The 14,618-nt window shown below is 38.0% G+C and overlaps 1 protein-coding gene across 6 annotated transcripts in view; it reads left to right on the top strand.

Moving 5' to 3' along the window:
• The window catches only part of WAPL (WAPL cohesin release factor), a 136,116-nt gene that overhangs the window by 104,240 nt on the left and 17,258 nt on the right, over positions 1-14,618 (top strand). For 5 of the 6 annotated variants that reach the window (XM_021536198.4, XM_021536199.3, XM_021536197.3 and 2 more), the window contains 4 exons: positions 4,905-5,000; positions 8,108-8,260; positions 8,497-8,633; positions 10,576-10,687. In XM_021536198.4, the coding sequence (XP_021391873.2) occupies positions 4,905-5,000; positions 8,108-8,260; positions 8,497-8,633; positions 10,576-10,687 (498 nt within the window). The remainder of the gene's footprint in view (positions 1-4,904; positions 5,001-8,107; positions 8,261-8,496; positions 8,634-10,575; positions 10,688-14,618) is intronic. The other variant, XM_085583269.1, reaches the window with a different exon arrangement.

Genomic DNA, 14,618 nt, shown 5'->3' with positions numbered 1-14,618 from the left:
GATACACTTTGGGTAGATTAGGATTAACAGGGGGAGGGGAGGGGGATGTGTGTATGTGTTGGCCTGCTTCTCTCTGCCTTTTGCAACCAAGAGAGCAGGACATTTGTGTGAGCAGTTTGTGCTGGGAAGTGCTTGTGCCAGGTGTTCCTTGAACTGCAGGTTTTTCTTTTCTCTTGAGCAAAGCATTGTGTTTCCAGTGTTGTGGTGATATGTCTAAACTATTGTATCCTGTCCCTTTTACTTAGACTTATTAAAGGTTTCAGGCTGAAATAGTGACCATAACCATATGGCTTCTGCTTCTGAGCTGACCTCTGAATACACTCAGCATAAGCAGCATACAGACCATCATTGGCTATTTTTGTTAATGAATCTCGCTTATTAGATTGTCCTGCTTCTTAAGATCTGTTTTCATGCTTCGCTTGGATGTTGGGCCCATCATCTTGTTGTGCCCTGTGGACCTCCTCCTGAGCTTTAAGGAAGAAAAAGTCTTTTTCAGATCTTCAGAAGTTTGATGCAAAAAAAGCTTCAGTGATATTTTTTTCCCCTGCTCCTTGTGTTGTCTGATACTCTTAAACCTTGTCTAACAGCTTGTTTTCTGGCTACGTGTGTGCATAATGTGTTTTGTGTTTAAATGGAATAGCACCTCACAATTAAGTGATCCATGGCAGTGGTTTATTGGCACTAATCTGCTATTTTGATCCAAATAATGGAGATGCAATTCAGATTTTGAACACTGCAAAACCAACTTGGTGCTGGTTTGAAACTGCTGTCTTTTCTGAAGTCCAAATTAACGTTTTTTTTGTTCTATAACATGGCTCAGCTTGTGCTGAATTGATACTCCATCTACCTGTTTTGAAGTGTGATTTCTTTTTCATTGCTCTGAGTGATGTTCATTCCTTTCCCTTTTTAAAAGAAACAGACCATTATGAATATTTTTGTGCTGCATAATATGCTTGTTGTCGTTTTCCTGTTCAAAGCGAGACGTGCAGGTTAGTACTCTTAATAATGATGAATACAGAGTGGTAACTCATATATTTTGTTTATTGGGGTTTGTTTGGAACTTGTAGTTTTGACAAGCATCTGGCATATAGTGTTACTGAATGCATTTCAGATATAAATAATTCATTTATCAGGCTATCTTTTGAAAATGTTCTTGAATTTTTTTTTGCCATTGTCTTCTACCTTGGAAAGCACTATTGCCTGCAGATAGATGCTCTTCCTTGTTTTGCTAGTATTTTCTGTGTGACTCATATCCCTGGCTCCTATTTTCTGCTGTTCTGACATCTATGAATGGCAGAGACAGCACTGCATCAGTATGTTCATAGTGCCAGCTCTTGAAAATTTCAGCTTTGAGGCTTTTGGGGTGGGAGGTTAAGCATGACCCATAGTTGATGCCATTTGGAGATGATCTTGTAAAACTCTGCATTTTGTAGAATCCCTGGCATTAGTCATGGTTTTGTATCTGCACTCAACCCCCCAGAACCACATGCAGAGTCCCACAGTGCCATATGCCTTATTCCCACCCTGGAATATTTGCAGTCTTTCAGACATGTGTCTCTGTGTAAGCGGCTGTCAGTTCGAGATGTACGGAAAAAGGAAACTCCTGCTATTCATCAGAGGCTCTTACAGCTGATTAATATTGCAGGACATATTTGCCTTAAGAACACAGAATTCAAGGGAATTAATGTACTTCCACTTGCATCTATTCCAAGTTAGTCTTGAGAGAAGGAATTATTAAAGAAAGTCTGTGTTATTTGAATAATTGCAAGGTTTTCTTGTCTTTAAGGGAAAGTTTCTTAGATTATTGCTGCTTAAATATCAGTGTTGCTTGTTCAGGGAATCTTGTTATCACAAGCATTTTAATTGCCTTTTAAAAAAACACCCCAAAACTAAACAAACCAACCTCTTCACTTTTGTGATTAAGCCCTTCTGAAAAGTCTTTCTTCACTAGCATTCATTTGATCTTTGGTACTTCTCCTGGATTTGGTTCTGTCACACAGTAATCCAAAGCAAGTCCACACAGTGCTCGCTGGTTGATGGGTATCGGCACAGTTTCTTTGCACTTGATCTGGAAATTCTTCCTAATTCTGTGCTGCAAGGCAAAGTGAGATGATTGCTTTAAGAGGTGATTGGAAAGGAGGGACATATTTGATGTGTTGAAGTCCATGTGAGTTGCAAGAGAGGCTCCAAAGTCTCTGCATAATGTGTTAGATCTGATTAGAACACATTTCTTTGGAAAACCATGTTGGATTTTCAAAGGTGTGTTTTGGTGGACCAGCTGTCTGCAGGCAGTGTGAGAGTGACCAGATAGCAAGTGGTAGGCTGTCTAAGGAAATATTGCTGGGAAGGTATGGAATCACAGGCCAATCACTTGTTTAGATCCTTTCTGATTTTAAGTGGAAGATCCTCAAGGAATGGTCACTAAAACTAACCTTCCATAGACATTTGAGATTTTAAGGATTACTATTTCCAGCTGCACTTCAGGCTCTGTTACAAGAGAGCCATTAAATGCAGATGTCCTCATTTCTCAGAACAGGCATTTATTGGTGGCATTACCTGTTTTCTTATGTAAAATGTAGTCTTTTTTCTCTATTGCACTAGCAATGGTTAAGTTGTAAACTGCCATGTCACAAAACACTTTGGGATGCCCTAGCTCTTGCTTTAGTAAGGAATTAAGGGAGATGGGAGAAGAAAAGCCCATTTTTGACTGTTAAACAAAAAGCATGCCATCTTTGGAAGCCTGTGAGCCCTGAGTATTTAGAAGGAATTTGCTTTTATCTGTTTGCCCTGCTGAACTCTTTCCTACGCATCAGCTGTTGCTCTCTGCTGAGGAAGACGCACTAATTCTGCGTGGCCCGTTTGGTTGCACTGCCACAGCTGCTTGTGTACTTAGCTGTAACTCCCTCCCAAGCACCGAATGTGCTCCTGTGGGCTGGGCCTCCTTGCCCTGTGTGTGCACAGCAGAGGTGCTGGATTTGGAAAAGCCAAGGAGGCTGCAGGTGTGTCTGGTGTGGTCAGCAAGGGCTGGCCCAGTTGCTGCCTTGCCAGGACACGCTCCAACCCAGCCTGGCTCTGCTCCCCTGTGCCTGCCAGGGGCTGTGTTTGGCTCCTGGTGGAACACAAGGCCTGAAGGAAAAGGAGCATACAGCGGGGCACAGGCAGAGAATTTCACTCCAAACAGTCTGATTCTGTAAAATGCTGTACCATGCAGGTTACTGATCAGAGTGTGTTGCTACCTGGAATTATCCTGTATACCAGGATAGGACACCCTCTCTTGCCAATCTTAAATATGCACTAAAATGAAGCGTGGAGCAATTGTGAGCAATTCAAGAAAACACTCAGTGGTTCTTTTCCATTGCAGGTATCTGTGAAACTTGCATTTTCTTAACAAAGATACTTTTTTTTTTTTTATTAATTGTCCTTCATTTGCTCATTGCAGACCCTAGTCAGATTTCAGGTAAATATCTACTGCTCGGAGAGGTATAGGAGAAAAATGTTAACATCTGAACCATTTTCTAACCTTTTTTCATATAGGGATCCATAAGACACTGTATTCCTATTTGTGGGTTCAGATGTTCTCTTGTAATTGAATTGTCCTGAACATGAAATGGGTTTCTCAGTTAAACTTTTTGAGCTGAACGGATACCATCTAAAAGAGCTTCCTTTCAAAACTGATGAAACTTAAGATAATAACTACTGTATACATGTTGATGAACAGTAAATGAGCACTGCTATAGGAACATAATTTAATAATCCAAGTTTCTCATGACCACATGAAAGCACACTCTTGGTGGGAAAGAGGCTTTTCATGTCTGGAGACCGAAATGGGTTAGTGCTTTTGGGCTCTGAAAACTACTAGTTGAGGCTTTCATTCCGCTAATATTCCTTGAAATTTTATTTGGCAGGGCTTTGTCTTAGGAAGAATGGGAGGATGCAGCACAGTAGAGTTTTACTCTGCAATAATACAGAAACCCTTGACTTAGAGAATTGGCTTTCCAGCTTTTGGCATGCTAGAACCTTGTTGCACTTTGTGGAGTGGTGCTCAGTCCCTAGCTGGTTCTAGGGCTTGCCACATGTAGCCCCTCTGTGAGCTTGAGCTGCATTTGGGTTAAATAGTTAATACACTATATTTTGACAGAAAATGTTTATTTGATACTTTTTCCACATTTCAAATGCTGTGTAACTGCTGGGAGGAAGGAGGTACTTAGAGAGTTTACTTGATACATGTCATGGTGGGAAATGGTGAAAATTGTAATACTGTATTAGTCTAGAACAATATTGTGCAAGTAGGTAAACATGAATGCTAGAAATAGAATTCTGTCTTTGCTTCCTCTAAGGAGTATGTTATGTTTCCCAAAAATTCAAGGACAGTAAATTTTGATGCATTTTGATTTGCCTTAACACATTTTTGAACAAGACTAAAAAAGACCTCTTAATTTTTTAATATGGATTCAAGCATTTTGTTTGAGTGTTCTTATTTTTCCTAGCATTAAAGTATATGAGTTCTGCAGTTTTGTTTCTAAACCAGTCATATTTCTACTGACATGGTGTTTTCTAACATGTTTTTTTCCCTGAACTGTTAGTTTTTGTCTTTAGGAAGGTTGCAGACCTTTTGCCTTTGAATAAATTTAAGAGATAAGACAACTGAAAGATTCTTTTAAATACATACATATCATGTCTTTTGCCATTTGAGTGGGTCTGTATGTCTTTAAAACCATCAGGTGCTTTAAAGTCTCTCTGATTTTCCAGTACATGTGATACTGAGAACTTTTGTTGCTGGGAATTCAGCAGGGAAAATGAGGCTTCTTTTCCTTGTTTGGCTACAGTATTCCTACAGTAATTTTGAAGTGTATAGTGACTACTGGTAATTTACTTAAGAAATAACTTTCATTTTTATCTTTTAGTCTCCCACAAAAGCAGTGTATAATGCTAGACACTGGAACCAGCCAGAATCAGAGGCTCTGCCAGCACCACCAGCTTTGAAAACTCCCAGTGTCCCAGTAAGTAAACTGTTGTTTTTTTCTCAAGTTTACTAAATCTCCTTTCCAGATTCACTGATTTTTTTTTTTTAACCCAAGTTCTTGCTATCTGATAATGTCACAGTAACTCAGAATGAGGTCCCCTTTGTGATGTGAGCCATTGGAATTTGATAGAAAGGAAATTGTTAGTGGAAGTACTGTAGAATAGGATCTTAAATATAGCTTCAACATAGTTAAAAAAAAATACTTCAAGTTATGCTTCCCAGTGCTGAAGTTAAGCTTTCTAACAATGGACTCCATTCCGTTTTCTGAGAGAACTCCCAAGATTAACTTAGTAATGAACACAGAAGTCAGCAAATTGCTGATGAAAAAGAAAAAACTTGAAAAGAGCCTTTTCATTTGTTTTTCCTTTATAATGGAGTAGTGCTGATGGCTGACTTGAGTCTTTAGATACTATGAAAGAAACACCATTTTCTGTGTACAGTCAGAAATGCTAATACCAACATTTTGGATATAAAAAAATATACCGGTGTGAAAACAGTTCTTGAAGTTGTTTGTCCAAAATTAAGTGGTTGTTTTGAGACTCAAAGTAATTGTTTTTTAACTCTTTTGAGACTCTGAGAATCCAGGGTCTTCAGCTTATATTGCAGAAGTTGTTACTGATTATGCTGAGAGTACTGTATGTTGTCAATTAATGTAATTTCATTTGGTGCCTTGCTGATAGTACTGGCCTAAAAACAGAAAATAAGAAAGCAGATCTTTTTGCAGTGATAACTCTTCAGCTTTTGTTGTTGTCACCAATTCACCAGTTTGTAGGGTTTTTTAATTTTGTTCTTTTTTTTGGTTTTGTTTTTTGCCTCTGTTTGTTTTGTTTTGTTTTGTTTTCCTGAGGGGGAGTTGGGGGTTTTCTTTTTTTTTTTTTTTATGTCTACCCCTCTGTGGTATTCTAGTACTTCTTCCTCTTTGGTTTGTGGTTGTTTTTGGTTGTCACCTCACAGTATTCCGAACAGCCTTCTTCGGATGTTAACTGCAATGCCTGGAAAATGCAGATAACTGATTTGAAAACAGCCATGTCCACTAGAGTCTGAGGAGAGAGCAGAAATTTCAGCCCTGGGTTTTTCCTAAGCCCTTTTTTCAATTTAAATTATGTACCTTTGAAGTGAAGGTTTTGTTGCTTACTGAATCTCTTGGTACTGTTTTTTGTGAAGTACTCTGATAGCTGACTTAAGGGCAGATTTTGTGTGAGTCTTGTCAGACAGACTTTGGATATGGCTTTTTCAAGCTAGGGAAATATCTGTTTCATTCATTCAGACAGTCACTTTTGTCTTCTGTCAGACTTCTACTTTGTATCTGGAACCATCAGAATATTAATTCAGGAATGTGGTAGAGGTTTGGCTGAAGAAATCACTGAGGGGAATTTGTATGTGCTGCTCATGTTATGATGCACATCTGAAGTTGCTTCAGACGTGGTTTTTAACTCTGATTTACATGTGTGTAATACTTCAAAGTTACAAGGTAAATGAGCCTTGAGCCAAATGTTCTATGGTAGTTCCTGCATATGGGATCCTGCCTCTTTCATTTCTGTAGAAATTTATCACCTGAAGGTTGGGAGAAATCTGTCTCAGGCTTATGGTGAGAAACTCAGAGCATGCAAAGTGCTTATGCCAAGTACTCTCTTAGGGCCTCTCCAAATACCCTTGGAGTTTGCTTTGAAGGGGCAGCCATTAACCAAGGCTTGGATGAGATCCTTCTGTGGCTCTCCTGTGTTCACATACTGATAAGATCAATCCTCCAGTATGTGCTCTAAACCAGTTTTTCAGGATGGTTTATTACCATTTTGCCACTGGTGCTTAAGTGAGTGAATACTGAAATGCCACAGTGATAGAGGCAGAATGTAAAGAATACTTCAGTAATATAGCAGCTTCTTTTGGCTTTTAAATTTGTCTGTCAGTGTACAATGCATAAGAAGGTTTTCTCTCTAGCTATCCCCTGGAGTAACAGGTCATGCATCTTCTATGCCTGCATATTCATTCTGTTTTCAGCCACACTTAAAATGTTCTCATTTTTCTGTGTAAGGAAGCTAAGTACATGATGTTACTGAGAGATTGAGGGTGAGTAAATGCCCATAGGAATTGGCACTTGTACATTTAGAATTTGGCATTTGGAGGTCTTTTCCCATGTGCCTTGTTTGCTGTAGTTTGTCTTCATATTAGATTTTGTGCCAAAGAAGTAATCTGAAGATAAGCTGCACTTCAGCTTGTAGTAACCTCAAACTATAATACAGCAAACTGAGTCGAGGAGAAACCTGTAATACTTGCCAGAGTTGTCTGGAAACGTGTCAGTAGTTATTCTAGACCTAACATCAAGTTCTTTCTTCCCTGTAGAACAGGTTCTGCTGTATTTTGTGCTATGATATGCTCCTAAAATATTTAACAGCACAGATAAGAGAATGCTAAGAGTGTGCTGTACCTGGTTTGAGGGCTGCTCTGTGCCTCTCCTTGCTCTGTGTGGCTTTTGTTGTGCTGCTGCACAATGCGTACTGGCAGTCTCCTGCCTCCGGGCAGCTGGAGTTTGGAGTGTGAGGCTGGAGGGTAGGACAGGAGTGCAGTGTCCTCTGGCAGGCAGGGCCAGGAGAGCTGGCACAGAGCTCTGCAGGCCAGGCTGGGCTGAGGCAGGGCTGGCTCAGGGCTGTGCTCCCGTCAGAGCTCGGTACTTCCTCAGGGCTTCACGGTGCAGCCAGCCTGGGCACTCCTGGAAGCTCCAGTGCAGAGGGGTAAGAGACTTCAAAGAGCAACAAATAAATACTGTTTATAAATACTCAGTTTGGTTGGTTTACTTACCCTGAGGCTTAAGGAACCAATATAAGGAACATTTTACTCTTCTGCTGGTTTTTAGTTTCAGAATTCTACTAGATCTTTCCTATACTTGGAAATGTATTTTTTTGTATTTAAGAGTAGACACATTGTCACAGAGCTTAGGTGTATGTACATCTTGGTAGTGCTAGGCAAGGGCTAAATAGTCCCAAGATGTGAGTTTGACAATTGCACACCTGTACTGTTTCCTGATGTATTTAGTGTATGTTTTCATGCTCAAAACATCTGCCCATTGTAGCACTTTCTTATTAATAGGTAAGGCTATCTTCAAAGGAGGCAATTCATAAAGATGATGGAGTTTTTAAGGCTCCTGCACCACCTCCCAAAGTGATAAAAACTGTGACAATACCTACTCAGCCCTATCAAGAGATAGTAACTGCATTGAAATGTAGGAAAGAAGACAAAGAAGTAAGTATTCTTAACAAATTTTTAAGATAAAGAATTACTAGTAATCCTAACTACTGAAGGAACAGTGTCAAAACACAATTTAGCTTTCTTATTAAAAATAATATTTTGAATGGCCTTTATTAACATCTTAATGTTTCCTTGCACTTAAAACTGAATAGATTTTTAAACTGTACTTGTTAAGATTATTATCAATCCCAAGAGCAACTTACTTAGGTCAAAATATTTGTCTTTTCCAGTTATACACTGTTGTTCAGCATGTAAAGCACTTCAATGATGTAGTGGAATTTGGTGAAAATCAAGAGTTCACAGATGATATTGAGTACTTGCTAAGTGGATTGAAGAGCAATCAGCCCCTAAACACACGTTGCCTTAGGTAAGACATCTAATACAAAACATGGAACCTGTATTTAAAAGAGAATACTGAATTAAATATGCATCAGAAGTAATCATGCTTTAAAATTTCATGGACATTTACTTGACACTTCTGCCATAAAGAGTAAAATTTGAAAATAATAATTAAGATTGTGTATTTTGAATAATCATAAGCAGTATGGTTATGAAGATGAAATAGTAAATTGTGCTGTAAGAGACATCTTTGATTGACTTGTTATCCTTGCTGTAAATTAAAAAAATACCTCCTGATAACTTTGTTTAGTGCATCTTGTGTGTGATATCTGTTCTGTTTTTAATGCAAATTCAGTTCTAAAATAAAATTCCTAAGACTGCAGAGTTTTATGAGAATCTAGAACTGAGGTAGTAGTGAGATATTTAAATTCAGCTGTCTGTTCTTTATCTTCTATTGAGAAATTACATAACTGCACCCACTAAAAAGACTGAGGCCTCAATATTAATTGGGAGGCTCCTTAACTTGTCTTGGACTATTCTTAATACTCAGGTTACACATTATTGTGAAGTTGACATCAAAAATATTAATCTTATTTTGGAAAAGTTTGTGACTTGTTACCTGTGTCAATTGCCTGGACGTGAAAGTAATTGTAATAAGGTTAAATAACCATACAATAATATTTTTATATACCTAAATTTTCCTTTCTGTTCAGTAAAACTAAAATAGTAGAGACAGAAAAGCTTGAATCCATAGAGAGAGATGATGGCAGTGCTTTGTTTTTTGACTTTGGCTGAGAAAAAGCTTTCTATGCCTCTAAGACAGCTACTTTAAAATATTTGTTCCTCAGAAATTAGCAATAAATATTATTGCTGGAATATAAGTACAAGAACTCTTATCACCCAGTTTGTTTATACACTATGATAAGAATAAATTGCTACTATAATGACAGTTTAGGAATAGTTTTCATACAAGTGCTCCTTATTTTCTCATGTGGCAAAATTACTCTAATTTTTAACTAATTATTCACAAATTTATATAATGGAATGTAACTTATATAAGCACAACAAAAAATACTTTCTTTCACTTAATAAATTAAAAGGAAAGTGTTTTCCCAAAGGAAATCAATGTGTAAGGATAGGAGTAGACGTAAAAGACTCAAACAGGTCAGTAAGCTCTAACTGGTGCTGTTGTGATTGGAGATAGAAAGACCACTTATTATTTTCAACACCTTACTGTGTGAATTTCTTACAGGCAGATTCCTTAGCAAGAAGACTTGATTGCAGAATCACTCCCACATTAGTGCACATTTAAAAGCAATGTATTTTTAGCAGTTATGTTGCACTGTGCTAGAAATGGCAGACAGCTTACTGAGAAAGCTACGGGAAAAATGCCATTTTTAAAATAAATTCGTATGCTGGTCAGTGATTGCTGATACATTTGTCAGATCTTTTCTGAAATCTTTTGTGTTTCCATCAATCATAAATGCAGCAATAAATGTAGAAAGAAGTTTTATGTATAAGTAATATTAGGCATAAGTGAGACTAGTCAGTTAATTAGATAATCATTAGATAACAATGGAAGTTCACATTTACAATTTTTCATAATGTCTTGGTCCATAATGAGCTCTTCCATGTCTCTAAATCAGAGCTTCATGCTTAATCTGTGGCACTTTACTTTCAATTTAACTACTGGAAATTTTCAGCTTTTTTTTTTTGAGAAGCAAATTCAAGCTGCTTTTAAAATGCTGGTTTTAGCCAAGCTTAAACTAAAGCAGACATAGTTTTGTACTGCTAAGCAACTTGAATAAAACACTGCTCACCAATTGCAAACCTGCCTTAGACAAATTTTAGCTGACACAGTTTGCCAAGGTCTGAGGACTGTGGTCAGTCTTGTGTTGAAGACTTGTTTACCTGCTGTTCTTGTTAAGTGTGGTCATTTCAGTCCTTCTAACCCAGTTAATTTTCTGCAGTGTAATCAGCTTGGCGACCAAGTGTGCCATGCCCAGCTTCCGGATGCACCTGCGAGCACACGGGATGGTAGCCATGGTTTTCAAAACACTGGATGATTCCCAGCACCACCAGGTACGGCTGCATTGTGCGTTTCATTGAGTTTGCTGAGACCTGCTCTGCTGCCTGGGGATTTTGTTCAAGGTCAAGCAGGCAGTATACTGTGTACTGGTGTGTGTGTATGTATATATGTTTATATTTATAGTCTAGTGTATCTAATGGTGCCTCTGGGATCAGTGGCTCCATTTTAGGAAGCATAAAAAATGAGAGCGCCTGTATTCCGCTGACAAATTCCTTATTCCACTGTGTTTGTGTATTTCTGGGTTTGGAAATTCTTTTTTAAAAAGCTAGGGATTTTGTAAAAATGGACTGTGCTTTGGATTGCTATTTTATTTATTATCTTTAGCTTTTTAAGGGGTTTATTGTTGCATTTTAAATTCTTTCAAATGCATTTGAAAGGAATCCTTCCTCCTTATATTTAGAGGTGGCTCTCAGTGCTCATCTCCAATGCTTGTATGGGAATTACCACCTCTTCTGTAGCTGTTGTAGGGATTTTTAATGTCTTGTGTTTGTCTCCTTGAGCACTGCTGTAATTGCAATTTTAGGATGCCCTGAGTGTATATAATGTCTGTTGGATTCTAGGAAATGTAATTTTCATCTATTTATGGTAACATGACCTGAGAGTTAAATTGAAGCAGTTTAGTTTTCCTTGTTATCAGTGTTACCTCTGTGGGATATCCCTTGAGATATTTTTACGAAAGCTGAAAAGATGAGATTTTATTTGAAATGGGTAGTAGCTGTGTATGTCAGTCAGGTTTATAATTTTCTGTAGTAGCTCTAGAAGTGTGGCATACAATGCAGAATGCAACTTAGCACCCACAGAAATAGACATTTCAGAGATGGTATTTGACATCTTACCGTGGGTGGGGGGAAAAAGCTGTAGTTTTAAGTAACTGATTTAGAATAATAGCTTATTTTCCATCTCCCTCAAGAATTAGTAATGGCTAATTGTAAAACATCAGCACCAGGTTCAATGAGTTCATTTTGTGAGCTGTCAAAATAGTGCCAAGTGATATTAGAAATAAATGAAGTACAGCCACTCTATTGAGGACAGTTGGCACCACTGAGTTGCAGGAGATGGGTAGAGGACAGCCACAGTTCCCTGGAAAATAAGTTTGCTTGGGTGTATTTTTGGCTGTCTTTTAACAGTTACCATTATTCTTTCATTTTCAAAAGAACTAGCACATACAGTTCGAAAGGAAATTGCATGCTATTATTAGTTTGCAGTAACAAAAAGCATTGATTATATTCACTATTTTCAGTATATTTGATGAAGTGCTCCCTTTTGTCAAAGAAAAAATTGATAGTTGATGTTTAAATATCGTTACAGTACACTCTTGGTACTGATTTTACAGTATTGTGAAATTACTGACTTATCAAACTACTCTTGGTAAATGCTAATGGGTATGCCCTAACTACTGACAGTATGTGCTTCAACACTGACATCTCTGGATAAGCGTACTGTCTGTCTCTACTACCCTTTCATTCACTAATTATTTCACTGATATTTTATTTTTTTCCAGTGGATAGAAATTTCTCCACTAAATCTCAGTTCAAAGTAACTGAGGAATAATAAATCACGCTCACCTTTACATGCATGGCACAAATCCCTGTAGGATAAATAAGAACTGAGCTAAAAATGCACAGTTATTGGGTTAATATTTTCTTAAAGAAATGGGAAGACTGCCACAATGACACTGTTAATGGAAAGAAATACGAACTTATGCTGCATTCATTGTTCAGATGCAGTAGAATAGACTGAGTGTGTAGGGGACTCTTAACATTTCCATAAGGAGTATAAAGTAGCAGTTGCATACTGGCAGTTGGCATTTTTTGAACCAGCAGGGAAAACAAAATACCATCTATCTTACAGAGCTTTACCCAAAAATAACAATGTGAAAATTACTTGTTCCACCAAATTTTTCTTGTAGACTTGTGCTTAAACATAAGTTTTTAATTGACTTTGTCTCTTCAGTCCTGCTTTGTAAAGATTTTGAAGCATTGTTAATTTTTAAAATAAAAACTATATTCCATTATAGCTGTCAGTAGTTAAGCACAGAAATGTGGTTTTATAATGTCTTCAGCATGAGAATAACTTTAAAAAAGATAAAAGTGCATTATATGTAGTGCTGAACCCTAGAAAATAACCATCTGTTCCCACAAGCTGGAGTATAAATAGGACAAGCAAGAGAAGACAAGGATGAGAGTGGGTGTAAGTGGTCTGCCATTTCTGGAGTGTATATTCAAACTAGGATGTTTTCCTGAACTCTGTAGAAGTATGGTGTGCAAATCCATAGTTAGATACTCCGTGAAATTTATGTCTAGAGCAAATTTTATTTATTTTACTTTTTTCTTTTTTTTTGCTTTTATTTGGAAGCAGAATGTGTTTTACGCATCTTGAGGAGTAGAATGAGATGAGAGAAGCTCACCTGAAACAAATCACTCTTCTACTGCAGTCTGTAAGGGTGGCATTTGGAAGGATTGATTTGGTTCTTTGGTTGGGTTTTTTGTTCTCTTAGAATACTGATCAAATATGAGTTGTAACAACAATTTTCCCCTCATTCCAAACTCAGAATTGTGTATGGTAGGGCATGAGATAGCTTTCAGTCAGTGTGGTTAATTAAACACAGAAGATCAGAGCAAAATGTGGAATTGTTTTACTCAAGATGAAGACTATAGGGACTAGGAGAAACCAGCTTTACAAAACTCTTATCACTGGTATGAAGCTGAAGCAGGTTTCTTCCATGCTGTAAACACATTCACATTTGAGGTCCTCACTTTTATATCAACACTATTTTCCTGTTGCACATCAGCAGTTGGAGGCTTTTTGGCCTGAATCTCTGCTGTGTATGTGCTGTGGCAATAACCTGGCTCTTGTTACACAGAGCCAGTCCATCCTTTTTGCTTTCCAGCAGCCTTCCTGCAGCCTTAAACTTCCTGCATCGTGCCTTGGTGATCTGATTACATTTAAGTATCTTGAAACCTGGGTGGTCAGTCTGAAGGGAAGTGTTGGCAGAGTTGATGCAGGAGGAAAAAGAGCCATTACTCCCTTCATAATGGAAAGCTGGTTGGGTTGAAAAGAAGGGAACCTGGAACAAGGCGAGGGCTTGGTACAGATGTTTACAGAGTCAGTGTGATTGCCCTTACCAGACTTTGGGGTATATGTAAGGCATTTCTCAGTAATGATCTAAGTCTGACTTCTTGAAATGCCTAAATAATGGCAGCCCAGATTATAAATTCAGCACTTTCCCTCTGTTAACTGCCACATGCTTTCTAGTTCATAGAAAATCCCTTGGGACCTTGAGCATTTTTTTTTAAACCACGAAACTCACCTAGATAATGCTGGTCATTAAATATAGTTCTTCATAGATGAAGTCCCACATTGGCTGAACAATGATTAGCTAACCTTTGGTTCCTCTGGACTGTGTGTATGCCTGTGTCCTGTTTAAATCACTGCCATTCTGCAAGTACCCAGTTCTTCAAGGAACCTGACATGTACAGTTTAAGCCAGCTGCAAGTAAATGAAGAGTAAACAATTTCTGTAACTAAAACAATAAGATTGTAAGGCTTATGGGAGAAAGTTATTGACAATCAAGGGTATACAATGTATACCTGCTGCAGACAGTTCACATGGATGCTTTTTGCCTTATATCTGGGAAGGCTGGAGTAGTGATAAAAGGCTGGGGTAGCTTTAACAACCCTGTCTTCATGTATTCATAAAAGATGTAGATTTGGAAACTCTTACTTCCTTCCTTCAGTAGTTCCAATACATCTTCAGTCAGATTCAAGTCTTTATTCACCTGAGGATTTCCTTAACTCAGACAGGAATGAGTTTTGACATAGCTTTTGATAGACTGTCAGCTGCCTAATCCTGTCTTGGAAATGCTGATATTGCTTAGTATGACCAGGTGTGATTATTGCTTACTTCTAAAATAGAGTAGATAAT

This window comes from Lonchura striata, chromosome 6 (genome assembly GCF_050655825.1).
Source record: "Lonchura striata isolate lonStrDom1 chromosome 6, ASM5065582v1, whole genome shotgun sequence".
NCBI lineage: Eukaryota > Metazoa > Chordata > Aves > Passeriformes > Estrildidae > Lonchura > Lonchura striata.
Note: the sequence above shows the minus strand (reverse complement) of the source record. Positions and strands in the feature narration are given on the sequence as shown.